Source organism: Berghia stephanieae, chromosome 6, assembly GCF_034508935.2.
Source record: "Berghia stephanieae isolate SIO BIC M18660-M18661 chromosome 6, UCSD_Bste_1.3, whole genome shotgun sequence".
NCBI classification, from domain to species: Eukaryota; Metazoa; Mollusca; class Gastropoda; order Nudibranchia; family Aeolidiidae; genus Berghia; species Berghia stephanieae.
The window spans coordinates 30,864,081-30,865,788 of NC_088365.1; the positions used below are offsets into that span (position 1 = coordinate 30,864,081).

General features: G+C 38.7%; 1 protein-coding gene across 1 annotated transcript in view; it reads right to left on the bottom strand.

Moving 5' to 3' along the window:
* Positions 1-652: 652 nt before the first annotated feature.
* LOC144975674 (uncharacterized) overlaps positions 653-1,708 on the bottom strand; it is an 8,891-nt gene continuing 7,835 nt past the window's right edge. The window contains exon 6 of the mRNA XM_078919865.1: positions 653-1,191. Within this exon, the coding sequence (XP_078775991.1) occupies positions 1,092-1,191 (100 nt within the window). The 3' untranslated portion in view covers positions 653-1,091. The remainder of the gene's footprint in view (positions 1,192-1,708) is intronic.

The following is a 1,708-nucleotide window of genomic DNA, read 5'->3' on the forward strand; positions in this document are numbered from 1 at the left end:
TTGGTGGTGGTGGTGATGATGGTGGTGGTGGTGATGATGGTGGTAGTGGTGGGGGTGGTGATGGTGTTGGTGTTGGTGGTGGTGATGGTGGTGGTGGTGGTGGTGATGGTCAAGGTGGTGGTGGTGGTGGTGGTGGTGGTGGTGGTGGTGGTGGTGGTGGTGGTGGTGGTGTTGGTCATGGTGGTGGTGGTGTAGGTGTTGGTGGTGGTGATGGTGTTGGTGTTGGTGGTGGTGGTGATGATGGTGGTAGTGGTGGTGGTGGTCATGGTGGTGGTGGTGGTGGTGGTGGTGGTGGTAGTGATGGTGGTCATGGTCGTGGTAGTGGTGGTGGTGGTGGTGGTCATGGTGGTAGGAGTGGTGGTAGTGGTGGTAGTAACCGTAATAGTAACAAGTTTTTGGGTAAAAAACGTATTATGTCGTGTTACAGCGATATTGAAAAACAGCTGGAAAGGTTTACAACTAAAACCTTGTGATTATTCCCAAAAAAAAATTTTTAAAGAGAGAGAGAGAGAGAGAGAGAGAGGGAGAGAGAGAGGGAGCGAGAGAGAGAGAGAGAGCGAGAGAGAGAGAGAGAGAGAGAGAGAGAGAGACGGACAGAGAGAGAAAACAGCAAGTAAAACAAAGGCAATAAGCAAATAACTGAAAAAATATATCTTGGTCAAGTGAATTAATATTCTTTATTTGTTTGATTTAGGTATGAGATTCCACTTGATTATAATCCATCTTGGAGAAGGATCATATCTTGCTATTTAACGTACTAATCAACGTTTAGATCAGGCAATTTGCATGGAAATACATAATACTGATACTTTATCAGAATAAAAGACCACAAGGTTTATTTGGTACCGTAAAAAAAAAAAGACAAAGGACATAGCACAATACTCTAAAGAATACGATTCTTAAATTATATCATTAATACACTAAACACATTTTAAAATACTCTTTGGTTGTATTTGACTATATATTATCTTAACTCTGTATAATATTCTTATCATATTTCAGATAACTAGCATAAACTGTCAGTTGAATATAATATTTCCACACTAATTGTTGACCACAATGGATTAATGACGTCTACAATATCAAGGGAGTTAACCAAACCAGTTCCACCAACTGTCCGATTCTTCTTCTTCTTCTCCTTCATTCCTTCCTTCATAAGTCCCCTTGCTGACAGCCTTGACCTTGGATGGACTGAAACGATATAACATTGTACAGATATGAATTGCTCTTTCTTTGAACAGTTGTTATAAGAGATGGGCCAGTTTTATGCTTTGCATTCATCTAAATAGATTTTGATCCCTTCGCGGCGGTATTCAGTTCTACTCTAACCTGATACCAAATTAAACTGGACAGCAATGCCACGAAATCATACAAAACATGAAACCAGAGTAATTTATCTTTTTAATGAATGCAAAACAATTAAAATTCAAAGAAACTGTCTGCAGATTTTGCAATTTAAAAAATTGTTTCATTAAAAAAAATTCCCAGCAAATGATAATTGCACCAAATAAAGGAATCCTCATTTACTATTTCGTATGCAATCAATTTGCATGATTAATGTGTGTTATTCTATACCGTGTAGACGAAGTCCATGTCTGGTTACAGACATCAGTAAACCCATTCCATATTATAAAGATCTGAAAAAGGTGTATGAAACGGTGCCAGACAAAACAAGAGAGAAATATACAAGAAAATAAAATTTCCCAAA